The 24,914-nt window shown below is 44.3% G+C and overlaps 2 protein-coding genes and 2 pseudogenes across 2 annotated transcripts; all 4 read right to left on the bottom strand.

The window, feature by feature from the left end:
- Positions 1-15,611: 15,611 nt before the first annotated feature.
- On the bottom strand, positions 15,612-15,791 carry LOC122404015 (annotated as a pseudogene).
- Positions 15,792-19,583: 3,792 nt separating this feature from the next.
- Positions 19,584-20,351, bottom strand: LOC122404009 (nascent polypeptide-associated complex subunit alpha, muscle-specific form-like). The gene has a single exon (XM_043407855.1). It carries the CDS (start codon positions 20,349-20,351, stop codon positions 19,584-19,586), a length of 768 nt encoding a protein of 255 aa, XP_043263790.1.
- Positions 20,352-20,544: 193 nt separating this feature from the next.
- LOC122404008 lies at positions 20,545-24,612 on the bottom strand. Its single transcript, XM_043407854.1, has 3 exons — positions 22,224-24,612; positions 20,892-21,322; positions 20,545-20,820 (listed from the first exon to the last, which is right to left on the bottom strand). The coding sequence occupies exons 1-3, from the start codon at positions 24,610-24,612 to the stop codon at positions 20,545-20,547; spliced, it is 3,096 nt and encodes a 1,031-aa protein (XP_043263789.1).
- On the bottom strand, positions 21,523-21,703 carry LOC122404014 (annotated as a pseudogene).
- Positions 24,613-24,914: the final 302 nt, after the last annotated feature.

The raw sequence follows: 24,914 nt of genomic DNA, 5'->3' as shown, positions 1-24,914 counted from the left end.
AAATGATTGTAATTGAGCCCTGCAACCAAAAATATTTTTTTCAGAATGATTTGAAATTTTTTAATTTAATTTTTTAATAACTTTTTAACGAAGCCTCAGTTAAGAAATTGAAATTCTTGATTTTCGTCTTATTTTAGCCTCTAGAATCTCCCATTAAAATTTTTCCCAAGGGTGGCTGAACACTCTGTATATCTATTTTTTTTTTTTTAATTTCATTTTTCTAATTTCTATCTTTCATCACCTCCACTGTAATACTTCCTCTCTTCTATATTTCCACACCTGACCCTGGCAACTAATTTTTCGCTTCCTATCTATCTTATTAATTATAAACTATAGACAGACTTGGTTGCAATGATCGTTAAAAGACCGATCAAATTTTCTCGATATAACCAATAAATCCTGCTTCTAAAACGTTCTACGGACAAAGCAAAAATCGATTGCAAGACGTATAATTAATTGCCTGCGTCCTAAGCAACATGGCGCCCAGGCAAGTACTTTGTTATGGTCGTGAGAGTGCTACATAAATAAAATTAAATTACCTCAAATTGAATTACACAATCGAAAGAATTAATTGTAACACTAACATTATATTTAATGGTTATTTAAGGAGCAATAATCGAATACTTACATGTATTTACATAATTTCTACAAAAATCATTGTCGTTAGGTAGGATCGAATCCTTTCTAACGTTTAGCTAAACCGTGATGGAGGTCGCGATGCGAATTTTTCCACTTCACGCCGTTTCCATTCTTTTCACGGCAAAACTCGACGCGTGCACAAAAATAAAACGTCCTCTGCCGAATGATCTTCAACGTTCTCAGGCGACACGTCCAATAAATCATCGCATAGAAGACTACAATTTAGAATTCAAAGAAACGATGATTATACTCGTATTTATGCACGACCAGCAACGACTCGAATAACTTTTAGAGCAATGAAAAAAAACTATATAATATTTTCCTATTAGAATTCATAAAATAAAACAACGGAAATATAATATTATTATAAAATTGTGAAGAACCGAACACTAACGATATTTCCCATGTTTTTACATTATATAATTTTATTACTGGCAGATTGAATTTCTGCCTGTGTTAAGAATGCTGTGATTCATTGTTGCACACAATGTTGCATTTAAAACGCGAAACGCGTCGTGTCCAGCGCCATTATGCGATGGAACTCGTTAAGGTGTCACGATCCACGCGATTCCGACGAAGGAACGTGAATTTCCCGTCTCCGGGGTCACGGGCAACGAGAATATCTTACAATGCGATAATCCTTTCGATTTAAACGCGGCATGCTCGTAAAAAACTTAATGAAACCGGCAACTCCGACCAGCGGGTCGCAATAAACGTTATGAATTTTTCAGCTGATTACCGGGAGAGCTGTAAACGAATTATTGTCTTCAGAGAAATCCTTTGTGGAGAAGATAAAGGCTCAGTCATCGTAACACGGATCGATCGGGGAATTGTAGTTATAATAATCTCGTTTTATACTGTCCCGTTATTACGTAACCCATTTACGTTGAAAACATATAATATTTGCTCGAATAAATACGAACAGCTTTCGACTTAATTTGTCTCGTTTGAATGATGGAAGTCTTAATTATTAAGAGTCGATGAGGAACATTAAACTGAGGTCGTAGATAACAACTGATTGGCAGCTTCTCTAATTGCATTAGAAATCAATACCGGAGTAATAATTATTATGTTTGTCGTTAAAGGCACGTCAGGCTGCTACGAGTATCAAGAATTCTGATATGACGTTTTCACTATTGTTATTCAAAAACGTCTCTTGCAAATTGCACCGCGCAACGATGAGTTCAACGTACGAACGCCCTTTAAGAAGTATTTACCTGCGGCACCCATCGTTTACTCTGTCAAAGATAACGTAGGCGAACTTGCTTGCATGCTCGAATCCTTTGTCTAATGTTTTTTCCCCCATTCCAGTAATATTTTGTCGGCGTCCGCACCTCATTTACTTCGCGTACTTCAATATCAATGACTACAAAATAAAAATGAAATTATCTACAGAATGCTGGTGAAAGTTACTCGAATATTCCTTTTGGTAAATTGTAAATAGCGTCTTCGAAATTCTTCAACACGTAAGTGTTGCCACAGAGTTTTCTAATCTTCTGAATATTCGAAATATTTTCCATATGATTATGATTCACGCAGTTACACATACAGGGTGTTCGGCCACCATTGGGAAAAATTTTAATGGGAGATTCTGGAGACCAAAATAAGACCAAAATCAAGAATATCAATTTGTTGATGGAGGTTTCGTTAAAAAGTTATTAATAATTAAATTAAAGAATTTCAAATCATTCTGGAAAAATTATTTTCGGCTGCAGGGGTCAATTACAATCAATTTTAGTGAATACACGTACCCTTGAAATTCTACCCACTTTCGAGAAAAAAATTCGAGTAAGTATTGAAATTTTTCAGCGAAATTAAAAAATTTCAAATCGTTCTAAAAAAAAAATTTTTGGTTGCAAGGGTCAATTACAATCATTTTTGGTCATTACACATACCCTTGAAATCCTACGCACTTTCGAGAACAAAATTCCTTACCGGAAATATTATTTCTGGCCAGAAATGTCACTTCAAAATTTCTTGTGTATCTTTAAAACGTCATAACTTCTGAACGGAGTAGCCGATTTTAATGTTTCAAAAAGCAAACTACGCGTATTTTGGTGGAGAATATCTGCAAATCGCAAAAATATTCGAAAAGTTGATCCCTGTACCCGCAAAATGAGAAAAACCCCATAAAAATGATCTAATTTTCAAACAGCCATAACTCCTACAATAGTGAATATATTTCAATGAAACTTTTTTCTGAAGTAGAGCTCATGGGTGACTACAAAAATGTATTTGACAACTTTTCTGTGGAGCGTCAAACAAAATTACTAAAAATGAAAAACGAATTTTTAAGAAAAGTCGGGGTAGGTGGACAAATTTTTTGACGAAAAAAAAAAATTTCAAATTGTTCCGAAAAAATTATTTTCCGTTGCAGGGGTTAATTATAATCATTTTTGGTCGTTATACATACCCTCGAAATCCCACCCACTTTCGAGAAAAAAAATCGAGAAAGTGTGAAATTTTTCGACAAAATTAAAAAATTTCAAATCGTTTTGAAAATATTATTTTCGATTGTGGCGGTCTATTACAATAATTTTTTGTGAATAGACCCCGAAATTTTACCCGCTTTCTAGAAAAAAATTCAGGCGGAACTTTAAACATTAATAACTTTTTAACGAAGCCTCCATCAACAAATTAGTATTCTTGATTTTCGTCTTATTTTTGCCTCTGGAATCTCCCATTAAAATTTTTCCCAAGGGTGGCTGAACACCCTGTATACGATATAAATCACGCATAGTATTGTCTGCTTTTTAAAAGAACAATAACAAACTGACACCGTTCTTCGAAAAATAATACGTTACATTTATTTATTATCTATTACTCAAATAAATTTTTCCTCATTCTGCTATATAGATTGAGATTGCGTTTCCCTGAAAATGAGTCAATTAAAGGGAGAACGGTAAGAGGAAAGTCGCCATTGTTCTTTTCACGTGAATCAGAATTACGTGGAACAAAATATTTCTGGGTGAAGTTGTTCTTGATACGTACAATTAAATAAAGTATCGTGGGTTTCTCTCTAAAGAAAAAGTATAGTTTAGCGACTCGATCCGTTCGGAATTTTCGACATCATCTACGCGTTTGTCTACTGTATCTGATTTAAAAGGCATACAGTGCGCATGTTAATTATCCTGATACCAAATTGTTCGATTTTGTATTCGAAAAGCATATAGTTTTACGCACGACCTTCACGTTTCTACATATTCAGGCTGTGCCTGTAGTCCTATCGTGATTACCAAGGTTAGATGTACTTCGAGTCTACTTACGACTAATTTATTCGGTAGTCAGTTACGTCTGCACAGCTTTTTAGTTCTTTTGTTCAACATAACAAAATAACGATGTCGAAAATTAAATGAAAACCGTACGGTCCACAGTTGGGCATCAATCAATTAACCCCTTGACGTACGATTTAATTTCAAATAATATTTCAAACGTACACTATTTAATACGCCACGAGAAAGAATAGATTTGTTTTACGAATACCTCGTGAGTGTAAAAATATATTGATTTTAATAGGTAAGACTTGATGACGAGTAAGTAGTCTCATGATTGTGAAACATGTCATCAAGAATTTGTAACGAGTCATGGCAAGGGGTTAATTTCATTGGAGTAATTAATCGATTGACGAATACAATTGAAAATTTAGCTGTCACAAGTAAGTCGTAATTAATATTAGTCAATTAATGGAATTAATAGCTCATTACTATTTCGATGTCAAATCCAATTATTGATTCAGAATGAAATTAAACTATAACTGATCGAAGAATTGATCGCTTTGAATCTAATGAAGAAGCTATATTTATACGGAACAAATTAATACATACCATAAAATTAATTACATACCCTTCCTTTGGCGAGGAATTCGAATATCTATCTAAGAGAAAAGCTATCGAAAAGTTCGAAATGAGCTACAAAGGGCGAGTTCTTAAAAGAACTGCCCAATCAAGAGATGAAGAGCTTAACAAAATGTCAATACATGTGAGATGATCCAGCACATGTTTTCTAGAAACGAAATTGGAATGTGCAACTGCACGTACGAACTCCGACTGATAAAGAGATCAAAAACCTAACAAAATGTTGATACATGTGAGATGATCCAGCACATGTTTTCTAGAAACGAAATTGGAATGTGCAACTGCACGTATGAATCTTGATTACTAAAGTACCAATATGTACTTTATTGTTCCTTCTTCAATGGAAGCTTGTATTATGATAGTGTCTAATAAGACACTGAAGATCCAACCAGAAATGTGCAACTGCACGTATGGACCTTGCATATTAGAATACTAATATGTACCTTAATATTAATCATTCATACTTAAATGTACGCATACGTTTTGGTAGTATTTAATAAAACGACGGGGAACGCTTCTTTATCTTATAATCTATAAACATTTGTACTTATATTCTAATGCAATCTGTGGAAACGAAGAAATACGAGGAAATATTTTCTTCTTGGTGTCTTCATCAATCACACGATGCTTTTCTAAAACATACACTCATATACAATAAATATAACCGATATAAAACGAAGAAATATGACAAGATATTTTCTTCTTGGTGTCTTCGTCAATCCCACGATGTTTCCCTGAAACATACACTCATATACAATAAATATAACCGATATAAAACGAAGAAATATGAAAAGATACTTTCTTCTATGTGTTTTTGTTAATCCCACGATGTTTCCCTAAAACATAAACTCAGACAATAAATAGAATTGTATGAAATATTTCTCTAAGAACGATCAAGTTCGAATCCATTTACTATTTTCAATTTCATTCTTCAATGATTATCCTGTAACAAGAACTTGTTCAATGGATTAATAGCTGAAATGAAAGTGTATTAATGGACACAGAAAAAAATAATTATGTACCGTCAAGATAGACTCATGGTCATCGATCATAGTAAAACTAATATTATAAAATTAATATTTGAACTGAACCTTCTGCGAGCAAAAATTGATATTAAAAAATTTAAAAACATAAATATTACGTAATTGAAATTGAATGAAAAGTTATATTCGTCTCAGTGTTAATATAAATACGAAATAAATTGAAAATTTTATTCATTAGTAGATTTTATTTTTCGTTTCATTTATCAAATAAAAAATTTATCAAGACGTGTACATTGCAATAATTATATTTTACTCTATTGAAAAGTAAATTAGGTTCGTATAGAAAAAACAATAACGAACAGAAATGTCGATTCTACGCGGAAATTAACTCTCAATATGAAATAATTGCAATTTCCATACACTTTTGATGCAAGCATTCTATATTCCATCAATTAAAACAATGATCGCGAAGAAACTTTGATTTATGCAAAGAATACAAAATATTTATTAAAAAAACCACTATTTATAAATAACAATTGGGTTGCGAAGGTTATTATATTCCGTAAAAATTACCAACTCTAATAATGAAGAATTGGTGATATACATTGGTAGATATATATATATATATATATATATATATATATATATATATATATATTGGAACCATGAATTCAATCTACGATATAATTAATCATAATATAGCATTTTGAAATGCATCACAAATCTGTGATAAAAATATATTTATGAAAATTACAAGTTTTAACACGTTATGAAAAAGGAAATATTTGGTTTATTTACACCAGTACTTTCAAGCAGCATTTTCATTGACAAATATATAAAGAAAAAATATATTTCAGATAATTAAAATAAACATCCACTCGTCTTAAATTCAAACAACCCGTGAGTGAACCTTTCTTTCGCAACACTAATTTATAAAATAAAAAAGTATACGCGAGTGATGGTTATTATTCGTAAAATGAACCACACAGGGTTCCTTTATTAATTAAATCGCGTGCACCCATATTCAATCATACGCAACGCTAATTTTAATAATAATGTTGAGCCATTCAAGGCTTTGTAGAATCCCAGCTTGCGTCTTGATGATCCTGGTGCAGTGGCCAGCGTTTTGACCAGCTTTTGGGCATTGCATCGCAACTCTAATTAATAAAAAATGCGATAAGTCAAGATCGCAACGCTAATTTATAATATAAAAATTTCAAACGCGATTTAAAACAATAAAAGCAACCGCGGATTATGATATTCGCAACACTACCCGGAAAAGTAAACGCGAAAAATAGTAATTCGCAATACTAAGAGCAAACCGATCAGTGCATTCGCAGCGCTATTCTTAAATAACAATAGAAGCAATCGCCTATGGAATTCGCAACGCTAACCTGAAAAGGAAACGCGAAAAATAGGAATTCGCAACTCTATAAGCAAACGCGATTATTATATATTCGCAACTCTATCTTTAATGGAAATATATTTATGTTTCGCAATGCTAATGCAAATCGCGTTTTGCCCAAAAATGCTGGATCAGGTGCTGGCGGCGTCTATGGTTGATGCAAATAGATATGTAGTAAATAAACTATTTCTAACTACTATTAACTACTGTAGAGTGGCTCATGTGGGGATGAAGTTAGACGTTTTAAATATCGCAACACTACGGGGCAAACAACGCGATAAATCAGCAATCGCAACACTAATTTATAATAGAAAAATTACAAACGCGACTTGTAACAATAAAAGCAACCGCGAATGGTAATTATTCGCGACACTACCCTGAAAAGCAAACGCGAAAAATAGTAATTCGCAACTCTAATTCGCAATCGCGTTTATCAATAATTTGCAACGCTATTTTTAAAGCAAGCGCCCGATTTCTAGGTTTGCATAAAAACAATCGCGAATCGTGTTTAGTCGCAACACTAACATATCAACGCGATAAATATTTATTCGCAACTCTACGAGCAAACGCGAACATTGTATATTATTCGCAACTCTAACTTGAACGAAGGGAATCATGGTACATGTTAATTCACATGTACTGGCCACAAAATAAACTAACTACTTTTAATACTACAGTTGGGGAAGAATTTTGGCATTAAAATTATCGCAATGCTAAAGAAACAATCGCACGATAAATCAAAATCGCAACGCTAATTTATAATATGAAAATTGCAGACGCGGTTAACATCCATTATATGTATAAAAGAGTAAAAAGCAACGCGAATCGTGATTATTCGCAACACTACCCTGAAAAGCAAATACGAAAAATAGTACATAATTCGCAACTCTACGAGCAATCGCGTTTATCAATTATTCGCAACGTTATTTTTAAAGCAAACTTCCGCTACCTAAGTTTACATAAAACCAATCGCGAATGGTAATTATTCGCAACACTACCCTGAAAAGGAAACGCGAAAAATAGGAATTCGCAACTTTATAAGCAAACGCGATTACTGAATGTTCGCAACTCTATGTATATCATAAGCGCGAGTTTCCCTGATGGCTGGCATATGTAGTGCAATCATGTACCAAGTACATGCATATGTGAGCCAGCCAACAGAATACAGGGAAGGGATGGCTGGCATGTATGGTGCAATCATGTACAAAGTACATGCATACGTGAGCCAGCCAGAAAAACAAACTAACTACAACTACAGACGAGTTAAGTGACAAAGTAGTAACAGGAATGACTTTCCATCCTCATCCGAGGATGAAGATGAAAAGCCAGTTGTTGTAGCCCGCTCTTGAAACAGTTTGTCAGGACCTCTTCAGTTCATTGAAAGCCTTTTCTTTCTTCGGCGGTCCTGCCGAAGCCTGAAACTTACTTAAGACTGGGCTCGAGATTTTGTGCAATACGTAGTCTTCCAACAATATTCGAATTGTTGATCGAGCATACGTGGTGAATCTCGAGCGGGACGAGCGTTTCGTAAAGGACCTAATCACGACCGCGAGCGCGAGAGAGCGATTTTAAGAGTTGCGCGATTCTAGGAGTCGAAACTAAAGTCGAAACAAACACCATACACCGTTTGAATCAGGAAGATTTCTACTCTCGAAATCGTAACTACAGGAACAGAACTGCCACGCGAAAACGCGCCTACCTGAATAACTAATGTGGACAGTCCTGCCCTGGCCCCTACATACTTATACCTAGCACACACACACACACACACCAGAAAGAAAGCTACCTACCTACCTAACCCTATATTTAAAAAATTGCAAAACTCATTCTCGCAAACAAACACTCCACGGTTCTCATTCTTAATGTCCGGGCGCAACCTAAACTAGAGAGGACTCCCCGAGATTCCTCCGACACCCGGATACAACTGACTTCGTTCACACTCTAATTGTGGGCGTACAAGTTTCTGGGGTGGACTGACAAGGGCTAGTGATCTTTGCATACTTATATTATATATATAAACATTTGTATAGAACGTTTTAATATATGGAATCTAGTTTTTAATAAAATATATTGTACGGATGTATCATTAGAGAAGATTGAAAAATATTAAAATTGAAATTCATTAAGATCGACAATTTTCAAATAAATGGTAAATTGAAATTTGATGTTATTATTGATAAAAATCTTATGTTATAAAATTCTGTATGTAAATCACAATTATAAAAACATCTGAAACAACGTACTTCCACAACCTAACCACAACACACACATGTGAACAGTACGTCGTGCACGATTCACTAACCAATGTCAGTCGTCAATATGTCGTTGAATTGTTATAAATAAAGTCATCGTGCCCCGTTGCCTTCGCTCATGCAAGTAACACCTGGGCGTGTGCATGAACTCAGGCAACGAACACGGAAAAATTAGTCTGAAAATCCTGACTAGAAAAACTGGTTAATAGCTAAACGGTATTTCGTATTTAATTTTTAGTTAAAATGACTCGACTTGTCACACGTAATATATCAATAATAAAATACGTTAATATTAAAAAATACTATTATTCAAAAAAAATATTATAATTGAAATTTAATTATTTAAAATGAAAGACTTTAATTAAGATTTCATGATAAAATAATTTACTGTGAAAATTGAAATTAATTCATTAAATTGTTATTCAAAATATTCAATTATCCTTGGTCGATTCTGTCGTCAAATTAAATTTTTAAAAAGGTGAAACTAATATAAAAAGCGTGTTACTTTGACTCAAAAAACGACCTGTCGCGAAATGCCTTCTTGCACGTTAAATACATCATACGATGTATTAATTAAGTAAACGATCAATATTCAATGATTTATGTTAATGTTGTAAATATTATTGTACAATGTCATATTAATTATCATTCATATTCTAGTCGATCATATAATAAATATAATGTTTTCACATTATATTAATTCATTTTCTACTCAATCATATAATTCATCTAAAGTTAATAAAAATATTTCATATATTTTATAAAAATTGTGTTATATATATTTATAAAAATTTTATATTAATCACAATGTGTAATATTCATTTGTAACATTAAGAAACGCGAGTGCAAGAAGACCCTAAAACCTGCTCTAAGAAATATAACAATTGATGTTACTACTCACGGGTATTGAAAATACCCGCTGTCACTTAACTCGTCAGACATACCAAGTTATACAACTGGTCACCCGTGTTGATTCGGATCTCTCATCCTACAACATGGTTAGGGACCAGAGGAACACAAACGACATGCAACTCACCAATGACGAACTTCATGAGATGTACCTTTGGGATGCTGTTGCCTAGTGGAAGTCATCAGTCATCAGTCAGCCTGGTCCTGCTGGTCTTCAGGATCAGGTCCAGAAACTGTAAGAAGCCAGCAAGAAAACAATTATAATCTACTGTTAAAATTATAGAGATTTTTAATTAAGAATTGAAAATATAAAATACTTTCGTTGTTCGTTGTGGAGCACCACCCGATAGCCCTCTGGATACTTCTGCTGGATTCCAGGATCAGGTTCAGGGACTGTAAGAAGAATGCAAGAAAACAATTATAATCTATTGTTAAAATTATAGAGATTGTAACTATATGTATAGTTTGTTACGACAGACCGTAAAAGGCGAACGCTCCGAAGGCGAAATATTCTCAACCTATGTGAATTTTAACGATAAAATATTATCCAAGAAAATAATTACCTCAAAGTAATTATTCAACTTATAAAAATAATATCACCAACTTTCACAGTTAGAGTTGTAGGAATGATTATATTTATTTTATCGAATGTTTGAATATATCGTAATTTTTATAAATACTTAGAAATTTGCAAAAATTAAAGTTCGATAATTATTGAATAGCATATTCCAACTACGTAGTATCTACGTTTTCTTAAACCTGTATCGAAATATCTATGCAAATTGCAATTACAACAATCTATAAAGAAAGAAATATAAACAATCAATTAAATAAATAATACGCGCGATCAGAATAAAGTTAAATATAAACCATTTAAATTTACCGTTAATGTAAAATATAGATAAAAATATATAAATAATATTAATATTTACATGATAATAATTTACCACTTAATCGAAATCGATTATAAAGGAAATTAAAAAATTATTTATTATTTATATTTCAACACTGATATATCGTGCTTACGAAAAATAAGAACTCGGTAAAAAGATAGAAATATACAAAAAAAATATATATATGTCACTTATTATAATGATATATGTATATTAAATGTTACCAATCGTTGTTAGTCCATTTGAAATTGGCGCAGTTTAAATGTTTCCAAGTGTCATGGCGTCTGCGTGCCAGTTGCTTCTTGTCTGGTATTCGAATTCCAATCGGAGACTGCAACAAAAATAATATACAAATTAAAATCAAATACATTATAGCAAATGTATCTAATCATGATTAAGCAATGCCTGAACTTGAAATAATATGTGTGAAATACGTAATTTCGTTTAAAGGGATACAGTGAATCGACGCCGGTTAGATATCGAAGAAAACGCGCGAAACCCGATTCAATTTTTGTCATAATTCCGACTCAATTTGTAGTAGAAATGTACCAATTCTAAACGAAAGCACTGTTAGAGAGTAAATGCGAGTAATAATAATAATAAGGAAATGTCAACAGGTTAGAATATGTACCTTGTTGATCGCGAAACGCCGGCACGTCTTGACACGTCTTACTACACCAATTTTTACAGCACGAATGACGACCCCTCGCTGTACCCAGCAACACTCGCGAATTAGTTGGAAGGGTGGTGGGAGACTTCGATGTCTCGCGAAGCTCGTATTTCGAAAAGGAATTCATTAACTTCGAATTCCAATAAGAGACTTTAACAGGAACAAAATGAAAACGCGTTAAAGTATATGAACGATTATTATAATTAAGTAACGATTACATACATCCTAACTGTATTCCAAAAGATCGTAATTAAATTCAGCGAGACACGTTAATAAGTAACATCAATTCAGTGTTACAGAAAATTTATAATTAATATTAAACGAAGGCACCGTTAGAGTGTAATGGAGAGTAATAATGGTGATTCGAAGCGTTTAGATATCGATAAGTGAAACGTATGCATATGCCTTATTAGTCGAGAAATTGCAGATATGTTCGATTGCGCTAAAATCCACGGAACGAATGACAAAGACGTTGTACCATTAGCAGCGACATCGCGAATTAAGCGGTAAGTTGGGGAAAAGGTTCAATGTCTGATACTCGATGTTTTTCCGAAGAAACTCTTAAGACTGAAATTTCGAATGATAACGGCGCTCCAGGGTTTCTTAGGTCGAAATTTCGACGTCTTGCGACGTGACCGGCTTTGACAAGTTTTTCATTCGTTTATTTATTTTCTGTAGAAGTGTTTTCCCGGGATTACCGCCCTTCCCGGAACTACGACCAACGCTCATCTCTTATTACCGAAAGTACAAGGTCAGTGTCACGAAATAATAACGTCCATAACGACTGAGAATATTCGTAAAGTATAGTAAAATATTAAAACTGCTTAGTTCATCATGTACATTGTTGACGCTATTGCATTAGACACGTATCGCAAATGAATTGAAATACGAACTTGATAGGGTCTAATAAAAGTCACTACAGCTGTGCCCCGTCACACTGATTCAGTGAATAGTTTCTCAACTGACCGTCATACATGAGAAGAGGGCGCTAAAATCATCTCTGAATTTTTAGGTCGGTATGACAGTCAATTTAAACCACGGAAAGTCCATAAGGCGTAAGATCTGCTCGTATCACAGACGAGGTATATGAATAGACCTTTCACGTAATGTAATTTTTCGGCCGGAGTTTCTGGGGTCCCGGGACCCCATTACCATTTTCGTGTCACTCGCAACGTTATCAACAGATTCAGAAATTAACACAAGAGGAAGTGAGACAGAAAATAAAATTACATAAATTTTATTATTTTTTAACGGAATTAAAGCTGTAGGGTCTATCATTGGACATTAATCGATTAATTTCATTGGAGAAATCAATCGATTAAGAGTATTTAAAAATTTCAAGATTATTAAAATTCCTAAGGATGTATTTCATTGATACGTACACCGCAAATTCTCTATTTTTTATTTTAAATTGTAATACATCATTTATTAAAAAAATAACTCGGCAGAAACGTATTTGCGACTCGAAATCAGTTTAATCAGACTGTGCATCGGGGCCCCGGAAACTTCTCATTCCTCACTTTCGCACACTATGCCCAATTGCGTGTCCGTCAGCTCGTTGAGTTTCGGAAGAGCCGAGAAGAACAGGCTGATACTCGCTTTCCTTCTCGCTCTTGCATCGCTGACGTTGCTTACATTTCTCGAAAGCAAGCCTGCTGGCATCGCCACCCGTTCGAATCGTCAGTAAACGACAAAAGCCATCGTGACTGACAGACCTTACATTTCTCGAAATCGGACCTGGGCGCTTTTTGAAGATTCATTGACTTTCCATACGAAGGGACCATGCGTTATATACATATACATGTTATACATGCTAGGAACTATAAGTTGTTTTTCCAGCAGTACGACGTCAGGTCGTCTGCCTCTTTTAACTACTCTCTCTCTCTATTCATAAACAATCAATGCCTCGACACGCGCTACCTGGAGACCCAACGCGGTCGTCCGCTATCGCGTCACCCGTTGCCATGCCTGTTTAGTCTCATTCGCTCTTTAGGCCACATGCACCCCAAAACTCTGTCATAAATGTATCGTAGACTGAGCGTCCTTCAGTGGTCCTTACATTCGACTCTCTTGGAAAATACATTGTCTCTAGCGTTTCTGGAAAACAAAAGCCGATCCCCTATTTCGGGGGAATGTCCACGCGTTGCGTCCAACCATTGTTGCCGTGGCGAAATCGACTTTTTTGCCTTCGCCTTCGAAAAAGATTAAGTAAAAGAGTTTCCTTCCTTGAAAGAACAAAAATTTTCCAGTCCTTTATTTTCAGTAGGGGCGGTGTCAACTTCCATTCATTTTCATATGATTGATTTTAATGAGTCAGCGTTTTTTTAAATTGCTAAACAAAGAGGGCAAATAGGACAGTATTCTCAAATTTTTTCAGATTTAACAATTTTTAATTATATTAAAATTCATTTGGTTGTTCAGACTCAATCGTATTAATAGTATAAATATATGAAAGCACGTCCATTAGCATAGTAAAAAAATGTCTTTTTTTTAATAGCTAAAATATGATCAGGGGGTCCTAAAACGTGTATTTCCGTAAAAACAAATTTTTGTCATTTTTTTTTTCATTATGGTATTTTGCTTATACATTGTATACGCCTACATAGGTCGGAAAATCAAAAATGCCTGGGCAGTCGAGAATCTCGGCTCGAGATTATGCGAGATCGAATGAGAGCAAGAAGGATAGACTCACATTCGCCGCCTTTCTCGAATCCACGAAGCTATACGAAACGCCAGAACTCATATACAAGGTGGTTGGCATTAGTGTGTGTGAGTGGTGGGGCAGCTCCCTTTGGGCACGGGTCTGCCATCTGATAATACTGCACTGTCTTTTTCAATCCCCCCCATAGTCAACTCACATGTATTTACGCACCCACTACAGCTGGCTGCCCATCAATACTAATTCAGTGCCTAGTTTCTCAACTAACCGCCATCCATGAGAAGAGGCCGCTAAAATCAGCTCCGAATTTTCAGGTCGGTATGGCAGTCAGATTCGGCCGCGAAAGTCCATAAGGTGAAAGGTCTATTCATATATCTCGTCTGTGATTTTAGCGTCCTCTTCTCATGGATGGAGGTACTTGAAAAACTATTCACTGAATTGGTATTGATGGGCAGAAAGCTGTAGTGTGTGCGTAAATATATATGTGAATTGACTATGGAAGGATTAAAAAACGCAGTTTTCAAACGACCATAACTTCTACAATAGTGAAAGTATTTCATTGGTTCTACCTCTAAGCACTTCCTTGGTCTTCACTGGATTTCTGACCTTGATGTCAACCTCATTATTGACAATCTATGATCATAATTCCATCATTGTTGACCATCGAATAACTAATGACTCATTAAAACCATCACGAAGTTGAAGATTAAAGCCTTCTTACAAGCATCCTCTTACAATTTGATGCGCAATCTTTTTAATATTTTTCTACTTTAAAGGAGTATGTCTCAAGACTAGGAAATGAAAAAAGAATATATGTTGTAAATCAGTAATTTTTTTGTTACAACAATTTTCTGGAAATGCTTGTATTTATTTCTGTGATCGGACTACGGTGATTTAGTTTTAGTCGATATATGAAATTAGTTTTTCTGCAGTTTTCCTTACCCTAGCCACAAGCTATTTTCCGTCATAAAAACTTTTCTCTTTCCCTGTAACTTCCTTAAATTTTGTGCCTTACTGGGATTCAACGGTACCCTAAATTTTAGTTAAGTGTATACGGCAGTGAAGACTGTAGCGCTTGCTTCAGTACGCATGATCAGGAAAATCCCACGAAAGTCCACCTCTGGTCGAACATAATATAATATATTTGTATTACTTTAATTAAGTTAGTAATTCTTGAAAACCTAACCTGTGCCCTTGTAGTCAAACTCGTAAGCGAAGTTGTCCCCAACGGATAGAGCGTACACTACAAAAATTTTTGATTTTTTTAATTTTATTTTTATTTCTTTAATTTTATTTTTATTTTTATTTTTATTCGTCCCCCCTTCTGTAAATTTTATGTTTGTATTAAATAAATGAGCCAATCCTGGCGGCACTGCAATGCCAGGCTGACTCGTGACAGAGGTGGAGCAAGCTCCAACTGCTCCGTCGATTTCCAAAAATCAGATTAATATTCTGACTCCCTGATGGGGAGTGTATCAGATATTAAGCTGATAAGAACAGATAAATGGCTTTTATTTCACATAATGTTTCCCCGGGACCGAGGCCCCGGGGATTAGGTACATGATACAATTGTTCTCAGTTTCTTGTTAATTATATAATTTCCAAAAGGGCGCAGGGACAATCCCCCTGCGCCCTTGTAGTCGCATATTATTTCATTAGTACGTCGCGCTGGGCGTCCATCTAATACAGATGTAAATCCTTCTTTGGGCATTAGTTTTGTCAGTCAATGATAATATATAAATATATAAATAAATAAATAAATAAATAAATACATATATATATGACAAACACAACAATAACAACTAACAATCAATAAGCCATGTAGCCGGTGTAAAGGGCCGGACTACTTGTCAAGTATAAAATAAATAAATAGATAAATAAGACAAAATACAGTAAGGTATGAAGCCCGACATGTTTCGTGGACGCCCGCTACTCGTCTTCTCGAGCACGGGGCAGTCCGATGGTGCCAATATGTACGGCCCCTTGACCCCCACGGTCGTCGTTTATATTATTCAGTCCTCTCTGCGCCGCCGCGTTATCGTTGGCATCGGGCGCCGAGGTCGGGGCGGGGTATTGCCGTATCCCGGAGACATGCTCCACGTACATGTCCCTGGACCAGGCTATGGTCTCAGATACCATGAGACGTCTCATGATTCTCGCATAGAACCATGAGACGCGCAGCGTCTTCAAAAGGGCCTCGTTCTCCGGGCACCAGGCGCCCAGGGCCCCGACGATGAACGCGTCCACGTGGACGGTGTAGCCGCGCCGGCGGAGAGCACACGCCAGAGGCGCGTATTTTCGCAGCTTCTCCGCCTTGGCCTCTTCAAAGGCCACCGAGGTGTTCTCGAAAGGCACGGCCACATCGACCAGGTGGACGGTCCGCGACGGCTCATGCGTCACAACTATGTCGGGACGCAAGGCCGCCAGTTCGTCAGGGGCACCCGGGACACGCCGGTCCACCCGGATGTCGCCCGGGAGACGGGTCGCCGTCGCAAGCCTGCGAACCAGGCCGTGGTGCCGGAGCTGGCGAGCCGCCGAATGAACGCCGCAGTGACCGAGCACATGGGGAAGGCTCTCGAGTTTGTACCCGCATCGCCGACAGCGCTTGTCGCCTCCCCCCCAACGGATCGCTCCGTTGAGCGGGAGGACGTCAAGGCGCGCACGGTGGATAAAGCGCCAGTCGGCGAAGCGGGTGAACGACCCCCCACGCATGAAGTGATTGCTCACCGCATGGCGGGAGGTCACCCCAAAGACCTTCCCCTGGTCAGGTTTTCGGACCAATGTCTCCATGTAGTGCCCGGTCACTGCCGCCCTCATGCGGCGGATTATCTCAGCCTTTGCTCCTGGTGACACCACGACCGGCTCGCCCCGCGATGCAATCTCCACCGAGAGCTCGGCCCGACCATCGTCCCATCTCCACTGGAACCCGAAACGCGCCGCAGACCTGAGCGCGGCGGACCGCACCCGCGACCAGAATGAGGAACATCCGGTGGTTGGCAACGCGAAGTCCCCGGTCAAACGACCCGACAGGTACTCCGCGAGGTCCCCCTCTGTCGGAGGTCGACGCAGCTTGTCCCGCGCCGCTGTGTCAAGGGATGCTCCTGCCACCGACGCAACGACCGGGTCCCCTGCGTTCAGGAGTCTGAACGCGTGGGCCACGGTCGTCACGTCGGCCAGGTCTGCCAGCGGGAGGATCCCACATCCACCCCGCGAGGGAGGGATGTAGACCACCTCCGCGCTGGCCCGCTGTGGCAAATTGAGCCACCCCTTGACCGCGCGCCTGACTGCCTTGTCCACCTCCGCCAGTGCGGACTTCCTCAAACTGGCGCCCCGTAGCAGGAAATCCAAACGTGGAATTATAACCGATCGTAAGGTTTCCACCTTCTGCCACGGAGCCAGCAGGGAGCGATCCACCGCCCCCAGGTCCCTCAGCACGTCTCGGATCGCGGAGTAGGGCGTCTGGTCGATCCGAACCCCGGTGGGTACGCCCAGGTGTTCGTAGGCGTCCCCGTCTCCGAGCGCTGGAACGAGTCCCTCGTTGAGGCCAAACTCGGTCCGAGCCACCGCGCCGCTCCCGAGTACGTGCAGCGTAGCGCACTTCCCCGGGTTAAACGCGAGACCCAGGCCCCGAGCCGTGGCCTCCGCTGCACCCAATAGCCCTCTCATGCTTTCGGGGGACGTCGCGATCAACGCGATATCGTCCGCGTAGGCCAGGGCTGCTACCCTGAAGCCCGCCATCTCGTACCCGGCTCCCGACTCCGTGGCCTGACGGACCACGGGTTCGATCGCCAGGTTGAAGAGTATTGGGCTCAGGGGGCAACCCTGTCTTACTCCCGACCGCATGGGGATCCTATCGGTGAATCCTTCGGCGGTACGGACCCTCGTCGTGCAATCGGTGTATAAGCACCGGACGAGGTTAACGGTCGCGCGAGGGGCACCGGCACCGGCCAGCGCGCCAAGAATGGTAGCGTGTGGGACCGATCCAAAAGCATTGGAAAGGTCCAGCCACGCCACCACCATTTCCCTTCGCCGTCGTTTCGCGTCGGCCAGGGCCCCCTGCAGAACGAAGTTGTGCTCGAGGCACCCCTCATACGGCAGGAAGCCCTTCTGTGCCGGGGAGAGCCGTCGGTTTTGGACGGCCCAGCGGGTGAGACGGTCGGCCATCACGGCGGCAAATAGTTTGGGGATGACGTCGCCCATAGCGATGGGACGCCAGTTGCTGAGGTCATCCCTTTCACCTTTCTTGTGAAGCAAGATGGTGTTGGACTCCTTCCACAGGGAGGGAATCGACTCCACCCGACGGCACGCATTGTATGCCGCCGTCAGGACCTCGGCTCCCGGATCGGCCCCCCTCAGGTCAGCGTAGGTGATTCCATCCGGTCCAGGGGATGAGTTCTTCATCCTCCGGAGTCGGGTGGATACCTCCGCCGCCCCAAAGGGCCTCTCCAGTGCTTCACTGGTACCTTCATCCGGCTGGTCGTGGTGGAGCGCCGGGAAGTGTTCCGAGCGATCCCGGACCGCATATATCGAACTAAAGTGCCCTTGGACGATGTCCTTGGGCACCTGGCAGTGCGGAGATTGCCCGGCTAGCACCTCCTGCACTGCCCGCTTGCGGTTCGCTCGGAACAGACGCTGAATACGCGTCGCTTCCCGGACGTGTTCCGTCCGTGTGAGAGGAGCCTCGGTCGCTCCGTTGCAACTGGCGTCCCTCCGGGGACGCCCCCCCAATCCATCCGCCGCATCAGGCCTTCCGCCCCCCCTACCAGTGGCTCGTGCGGCACCCCCCCTTCCGCGAGCAGAACTCCTCTCTCCAAAGAAATCCGCCACAAGGACGGCAAGGGCCTCTAAGCCCTCCGCTGTCACCACCGCCTCCGCGACCGCGACGATACGCGCCCTTTCGGACGCGTCCTCGGCGCCACCGCGTCGGCGGGGGACAGCCATAGGAGTCCGCTCTCCCCGGGGGGGTCCGCGCCCTCTCCCTGTACGCTCCGCGATTGCGTCGGTACTACGCGCCGGCCCATGCCTGAGCCCCACGCACGCCCGCTGTGTCCGCTCACCTCCGGTCACCATCGGGTCACGACGTGCAGCTGCCCTCGGGTTGGCCGCACTCCCACACCCCCTCGTCGCCGTCCGCCTTCGATCCACGGCGGCGTCTCTCGAAATGACCGCAGGGGTGGCACCTCTCGGGGCCGCAGTTCTGAAAACAGAGCCCCGGTTTGACCCGGGGGTATTAATCGGACTGCCCCGGCTCGCGTCCACATACTATATCAATGCTGTCGTTATCTGGTTACTAAAAATTAATGGGGACTGGTGGCCCTATCACAGAACCTTTTTACAGCCATTATCCTCAGTGACGTTCCTGTCACTGGTATTATTATTATTATTATTATTATTATTATTACTATGTGGGCCTCGGTCCATGTTTTGGCCCCGTTCCGCCTCCACGGGAGGTCCGACCGCTCTGGCGCTGCCGGGGGGCCTTCCTCTTCTTCCCGTTCCTTTTCTATGCTCCCCCGGCACGGGAGTCCGCAGCCCTGCCCTCTTCCGTCCTCTTCTGGAGGCCGCCACTCTCCAATCCTCGTCCGACGACGACGACGGAACCGCCGCTGCCTCTTTTTCTTCTCCCGACGACGACTCCTCGATGGCCGGGAGTTTCCTCCCCCTCCTTCTCCTTGTCGTCCCCACATCCGGGGAGATGGGGGCGGTGGTGTTGCCCCCCTCCGTCTGTCCCCCGGGCGGAAGGGACGTCGCCCGGGCGCTTCTCCCTCTCCTCGGTGTGGGGCATCCTACTGCCGCCGGTGATGTCGTCGGCGGCGTCCTTCTTCCGGTCGCGACTGGTACCACCGCCAGGGGGGTGCCGCTGGTCCTCTTCCTCCTTCCAGGTGTCCCCGGGGTCGTCCGAGGGGGCTCGGTGGCGGCCCTCCTGGCTCGCGCCCTCGTCCTGGGCGCGAGCGCCGGCGGCGAGGTGGAATTGCCGCCGGCTGTCCCCCTCGGCGATGGAGTTGGACCCCGGGTGGGCGGTGGTGTCACGACCGGTGCGGGGATTGACCCCCGAACCACCGAAGTCGTCGTCGTCGCCGTCGTCATCGTCGTCGTCGTCGTCGTCGTCGTTACCGCTGCTGCCGAAGTTACAACCACCAGGGTGGTTCTGCCGGGCGACGACGAATGGCCGGAGTTAGTCTGGTGTATATGTCCGGCGGGGGGGGGCGGCTGGGTGGTGGTGGCCCCCCCCTCCGTCGTCGTCCCGGCCGGCGAGGGTGTTCCGGTCGACCTCTTCCTCTTATCCCTCGCCGTAGCTGTCGTTGCCACCCCGGTGGTGGCGGCCGGCGGCCCCCGGGTGACCTCCGCGAAGGTGGTGGTGGGAGTCACCCTCTTGTTGCACCCCCTCGGTGCAACCGTCGTGGGCACGGGCTGCGTCCCGCTGCGCCTGGCGGCGACGGTCAGGAAGCTCCTCATCGTCGTTGTAGCGGCCCTCGTCGCCGCTACCGTCGCCGCCGTTGTCCCCCGCCTCGTCGATGTCCTCGCCGTTGTCGTAGTGGAGGCGGAGGACGTAGTCCTGCAACGGGAGGTCGATACCGCCACCGCTGGCACGCGTCTTCTCGCGCATGGCGGTTCGCCTCCCCGAACGGTCGGTCGACCCGCTTCGGCGGGATTCGGGGCCTCGCTTCTCGCGCCCTCGCGAGGGGAGCCCGTCCCCCCCGCGGGTCCGCTGGCCGGGGATGCGGACGCGTCGCCCGGGGCGGCCGATGGTGCACCAGCGGCAGGAGGACCCAGTGCACCACTACTGTGGTTTGCTGCGTGGTGCAGCTTCACCTTTCGCAGCGCGTACGCGCTGCTATCGGTGAAGCCGCACTCACCGCAGACAAACCTCCGGGTTATGCCCGAATGGTGAAGTCTAAGGTGCTTACCCAGGTCCTCGTGCCGCCGGTACACCGCCGCTCCCCTCTGCAGCGCCGTGGCCCCCCGGTGACAATGGGGGCAGTTGAAGACCTCGGGGAACGGGAACTGTACGATTACCTCGTTACCCCGGGCGACGCATCCAGATCCTTCGGCCATGCCTGAAACTCACAGAAAGCAAGCAAGCGAAAGTAAAAGCAGACAAGTTAAAAGCAAGAGTAAAAGCAAGATCAAAGGAGAGTAGTTAAAAGGAGTCAGAATATTTAAAAGTTAAAATTAGTCAAAAGTTAAAAATAAGCAAAGTCAAAAGATTAAATATTTAAATAAATAAATAAATAAAATACTTAAAATTGTCGTAGGGAAAAATTGAGCCAATCCTGGCGGCACTGCAATGCCAGGCTGACTCGCGACAGAGGTGGAGCAAGCTCCAACTGCTCCGTCAATTTCCAAAAATCAGATTAATATTCTGACTCCCCGATGGGGAGTGTATCAGATATTAAGCTGATAAGAACAGATAAATGGCTTTTATTTTCAATAAATGTTTCCCCGGAGCCGAGGCCCCGGGGATCAGGTACATAATACAATTTTTTTTATATTTTCTTTTAAATTCTAAATTTCAGAAGGGCGCAGGGACAATCCCCCTGCGCCCTTGTAGTCGCATTTCTATACTATTTATAAATCGCGCTGGGCGTCCATCTAATAAATGAACGTCTGTAAACGGCTCTTTGGGCGTGTCCTTAGGCTATTCCAATATGTTAACATAAATAAATAATAAATAAATAAATAAATAAATAAATAAATATATAAATGGACAAACACAACAACAACAAACAATAATAAGCATGTAGGGTGTAAAGGGCCGGACTATTGTCAATGGGACAAAAACAAGAATAATACATAAATAAATAAATAAATACAGTGAAAAATTAAAGACAAAATACAATAAAGTAAAATAGCCTAAGTGCTCATGTGGACGCCCGCTGCTCGTCTTCTTGAGCACGGGGCAGTCCGAAGGTGCCAATATTACGGCCCCTCGACCCCCACGGTCGTCATTTATATTACTCAATCTTCTCGGCGCCGCCGCGTTATTGTTGGCATCGGGCGCCGAGGTCGGGGCGGGGTATTGCCGGATCCCGGAGACATGCTCCACGTACATGTCCCTGGACCAGGCTATGGTCTCAGATACCATGAGGCGTCTCATGATTCTCGCATAGAACCATGAGACGCGCAGCGTCTTCAAAAGGGCCTCGTTCTCCGGGCACCAGGCGCCCAGGGCCCCGACGATGAACGCGTCCACGTGGACGGTGTAGCCGCGCCGGCGGAGAGCACACGCCAGAGGCGCGTATTTCCGCAGCTTCTCCGCCTTGGCCTCTTCAAAGGCCACCGAGGTGTTCTCGAAAGGCACGGCCACATCGACCAGGTGGACGGTCCGCGACGGCTCATGCGTCACAACTATGTCGGGACGCAAGGCCGCCAGTTCGTCAGGGGCACCCGGGACACGCCGGTCCACCCGGATGTCGCCCGGGAGACGGGTCGCCGTCGCAAGCCTGCGAACCAGGCCGTGGTGCCGGAGCTGGCGAGCCGCCGAGTGAACGCCGCAGTGACCGAGCACATGGGGAAGGCTCTCGAGTTTGTACCCGCATCGCCGACAACGCTTGTCGCCTCCCCCCCAACGGATCGCTCCGTTGAGCGGGAGGACGTCAAGGCGCGCACGATGGATAAAGCGCCAGTCGGCGAAGCGAGTGAACGACCCCCCACGCATGAAGTGATTGCTCACCGCATGGCGGGAGGTCACCCCAAAGACCTTCCCCTGGTCAGGTTTTCGGACCAATGTCTCCATGTAGTGCCCGGTCACTGCCGCCCTCATGCGGCGGATTATCTCAGCCTTTGCTCCTGGTGACACCACGACCGGCTCGCCCCGCGATGCAATCTCCACCGAGAGCTCGGCCCGACCATCGTCCCATCTCCACTGGAACCCGAAACGCGCCGCAGACCTGAGCGCGGCGGACCGCACCCGCGACCAGAATGAGGAACATCCGGTGGTTGGCAACGCGAAGTCCCCGGTCAAACGACCCGACAGGTACTCCGCGAGGTCCCCCTCTGTCGGAGGTCGACGCAGCTTGTCTCGCGCCGCTGTGTCAAGGGATGCTCTTGCCACCGACGCAACGACCGGGTCCCCTGCGTTCAGGAGTCTGAACGCGTGGGCCACGGTCGTCACGTCGGCCAGGTCTGCCAGCGGGAGGATCCCACATCCACCCCGCGAGGGAGGGATGTAGACCACCTCCGCGCTGGCCCGCTGTGGCAAATTGAGCCACCCCTTGACCGCGCGCCTGACTGCCTTGTCCACCTCCGCCAGTGCGGACTTCCTCAAACTGGCGCCCCGTAGCAGGAAATCCAAACGTGGAATTATAACCGATCGTAAGGTTTCCACCTTCTGCCACGGAGCCAGCAGGGAGCGATCCACCGCCCCCAGGTCCCTCAGCACGTCCCGGATCGCGGAGTAGGGCGTCTGGTCGATCCGAACCCCGGTGGGTACGCCCAGGTGTTCGTAGGCGTCCCCGTCTCCGAGCGCTGGAACGAGTCCCTCGTTGAGGCCAAACTCGGTCCGAGCCACCGCGCCGCTCCCGAGTACGTGCAGCGTAGCGCACTTCCCCGGGTTAAACGCGAGACCCAGGCCCCGAGCCGTGGCCTCCGCTGCACCCAATAGCCCTCTCATGCTTTCGGGGGACGTCGCGATCAACGCGATATCGTCCGCGTAGGCCAGGGCTGCTACCCTGAAGCCCGCCATCTCGTACCCGGCTCCCGACTCCGTGGCCTGACGGACCACGGGTTCGATCGCCAGGTTGAAGAGTATTGGGCTCAGGGGGCAACCCTGTCTTACTCCCGACCGCATGGGGATCCTATCGGTGAATCCTTCGGCGGTACGGACCCTCGTCGTGCAATCGGTGTATAAGCACCGGACGAGGTTAACGGTCGCGCGAGGGGCACCGGCACCGGCCAGCGCGCCAAGAATGGTAGCGTGTGGGACCGATCCAAAAGCATTGGAAAGGTCCAGCCACGCCACCACCATTTCCCTTCGCCGTCGTTTCGCGTCGGCCAGGGCCCCCTGCAGAACGAAGTTGTGCTCGAGGCACCCCTCATACGGCAGGAAGCCCTTCTGTGCCGGGGAGAGCCGTCGGTTTTGGACGGCCCAGCGGGTGAGACGGTCGGCCATCACGGCGGCAAATAGTTTGGGGATGACGTCGCCCATAGCGATGGGACGCCAGTTGCTGAGGTCATCCCTTTCACCTTTCTTGTGAAGCAAGATGGTGTTGGACTCCTTCCACAGGGAGGGAATCGACTCCACCCGACGGCACGCATTGTATGCCGCCGTCAGGACCTCGGCTCCCGGATCGGCCCCCCTCAGGTCAGCGTAGGTGATTCCATCCGGTCCAGGGGATGAGTTCTTCATCCTCCGGAGTCGGGTGGATACCTCCGCCGCCCCAAAGGGCCTCTCCAGTGCTTCACTGGTACCTTCATCCGGCTGGTCGTGGTGGAGCGCCGGGAAGTGTTCCGAGCGATCCCGGACCGCATATATCGAACTAAAGTGCCCTTGGACGATGTCCTTGGGCACCTGGCAGTGCGGAGATTGCCCGGCTAGCACCTCCTGCACTGCCCGCTTGCGGTTCGCTCGGAACAGACGCTGAATACGCGTCGCTTCCCGGACGTGTTCCGTCCGTGTGAGAGGAGCCTCGGTCGCTCCGTTGCAACTGG

This window comes from Colletes gigas, unplaced genomic scaffold (genome assembly GCF_013123115.1).
Source record: "Colletes gigas isolate AHSC1104 unplaced genomic scaffold, ASM1312311v1 Colletes_gigas_Sc00089, whole genome shotgun sequence".
NCBI classification, from domain to species: domain Eukaryota; kingdom Metazoa; phylum Arthropoda; class Insecta; order Hymenoptera; family Colletidae; genus Colletes; species Colletes gigas.
The sequence above is the reverse complement of the archived record's forward strand: the minus strand, read 5'-3'. Positions and strand labels throughout refer to the sequence as shown.